We start from the raw sequence: 1,913 nt of genomic DNA, 5'->3' as shown, positions 1-1,913 counted from the left end.
GCCCATATCCCAAGAATGGTTCAGGCCTGCACCCTAGATTTGATTATACTACTAGCTAGTGTATATTAAATTATGAATATACTACGTCAATCCTCTGTCAGTTTGTTTGTTTCCACATGTTATCCAGATGAATATATATGGAGGCCATAGGTTACCAATTAAGCTATAACATGGTGAGGAGCTTGCATCAAACCAACAAGGGAAACAATGGAAATAAGGCTGGTGCTTATCGTTGCGTTGTGCTCGAGTGCTGCTACCATAGTTACGTGTAGTAGCACAGGGCTACACATGGAGCTCATCCATGTTGATGGCAAGGGGAACTACACAGTGGCGGAGCGCGTGCAGCGCGCCATGGCCAGCAGCCGGCGGCGCTTGACGTCCTTTGTCGACGTGAGCGCACCCATCCACTGGAACACCAGCCAGTACATTGCCGAGTACCTGATCGGCAACCCACCGCAGCGCGTCGAGGCCCTCATCGACACCGGTAGCGACCTCATTTGGACGCAGTGCTCCACCTGCAGCCTCAAAGGATCCTGCGTCATGCAGGGCCTGCCCTACTATAACACGTCCAAGTCGGACAGCTTCCACCCCGTGCCATGCAATGACACCTTGTGCCTAGCCAACCGGGCGCACTCGTGCCACCGGGATGGCAGCTGCGCTTTCGGGGCCTTCTACGGCGTTGGCGACGCTAGAGGGTCTATCGGCACGGAGGTCTTCGCCTTTGAACATGGCTCAGTGACGCTCACGTTCGGCTGCGTCGACACGCTGAAGTTCGCTCCGGGGTCCCTTGACGGGTCGTCGGGCCTCATAGGGCTTGGCCGTGGCCCCTTGTCGCTCGTCTCCCAGATAGGTGCCAGCAAGTTCTCTTACTGCCACACCCCCTACCTCCGCAGCAACGCCACTCCCGGTGCCAGGAGCCACCTTTTCGTCGGCGCCTCGGCGAGCCTTAGCGCCGACAGCCCTGTGATGTCCATATCTTTCGTGCAAGGCCCTAAAAAGTACCCATTCTACTATGTCCCACTCATCGGGATAAGCGTTGGACAAACAAGGCTTTCCATCCCACCGATGGTGTTCGATCTGAAACCAAACGGCACCGGCGGCGGTGTCTTTGTCGACTCCGGTAACCCCACTTCGGTTCTGGTCGATGGGGCGTATAGGCCTCTGAGAGAGGAGCTCCGGAGGCAGCTAAACGGGAGCCTCCTGCCGCCACCAGCCGGCAGTGGGATCGACCTGTGTGTGGCAGTGGCGCAGGAAAAGGCTGTGCCGTCCATGGTGTTCCACTTCAGTGGCGGAGCGAACATGGTGCTGCCGCCAGAGAATTATTGGGTGCCGCTGGATGATTCCATGTCATGCATGGTGATGCATGAATCCAGCAGCGTGAGCATCATCGGCAACTTCCAGTTGCAGAACATGCACTTGCTGTACGACCTTACTAAGGAGGAGCTCTCTTTCCAAACTGCCGACTGCAGCTCACTTTGATCACGCCCACGTTAATTGTACGCATGCATAAATATGATTGCGAATCGAGATTCTTTGGTAAGTATTTGTGCCATGTGCATTGAAAGGGATACATTTAATTCAACACATGCATATGTCACTACTAGAATCTGGTTTTGTGCCGAGTTCCGGAACTTTAACGAGTTCATTCTATCGTGGAGGTTGGCAAACTTGTGTCTGCTGACTTTGATTCAAAATTGAACTCCGTAGCTAGTGATACGCAACTTGGCAGACTTAATAGTTCTCATATTTCCAATGAAAGAGGACTCGACAAACTAACTAAACTTGGCTGAATCTTATGTTCACCCAGTTCCTAATAGAAACAACTCGGCAAATCTGGCAGGTGGGCCCTGTTGTCGAGTGTCAATTCGATCAATACTTATGGAAGTTTTTGGGTCATTAGTTGATTGAGAACT

General features: G+C 52.7%; 1 protein-coding gene across 1 annotated transcript; it reads left to right on the top strand.

The window, feature by feature from the left end:
- Positions 1 to 207: 207 nt before the first annotated feature.
- On the top strand, positions 208 to 1,479 carry LOC119347671 (aspartic proteinase nepenthesin-1-like). Its single transcript, XM_037616250.1, has one exon. It carries the CDS (start codon positions 208 to 210, stop codon positions 1,477 to 1,479), a length of 1,272 nt encoding a protein of 423 aa, XP_037472147.1.
- Positions 1,480 to 1,913: the final 434 nt, after the last annotated feature.

The sequence above is a fragment of the Triticum dicoccoides genome, unplaced genomic scaffold (assembly GCF_002162155.2).
Source record: "Triticum dicoccoides isolate Atlit2015 ecotype Zavitan unplaced genomic scaffold, WEW_v2.0 scaffold72853, whole genome shotgun sequence".
NCBI lineage: Eukaryota > Viridiplantae > Streptophyta > Magnoliopsida > Poales > Poaceae > Triticum > Triticum dicoccoides.
This window is presented reverse-complemented; position numbering and strand designations above follow the sequence as displayed.

Excerpts from the sequence above, each read along its gene's own strand:
- LOC119347671 (XM_037616250.1), top strand. The coding sequence starts at position 208 with ATGGAAATAAGGCTGGTGCTTATCGTTGCGTTGTGCTCGAGTGCTGCT.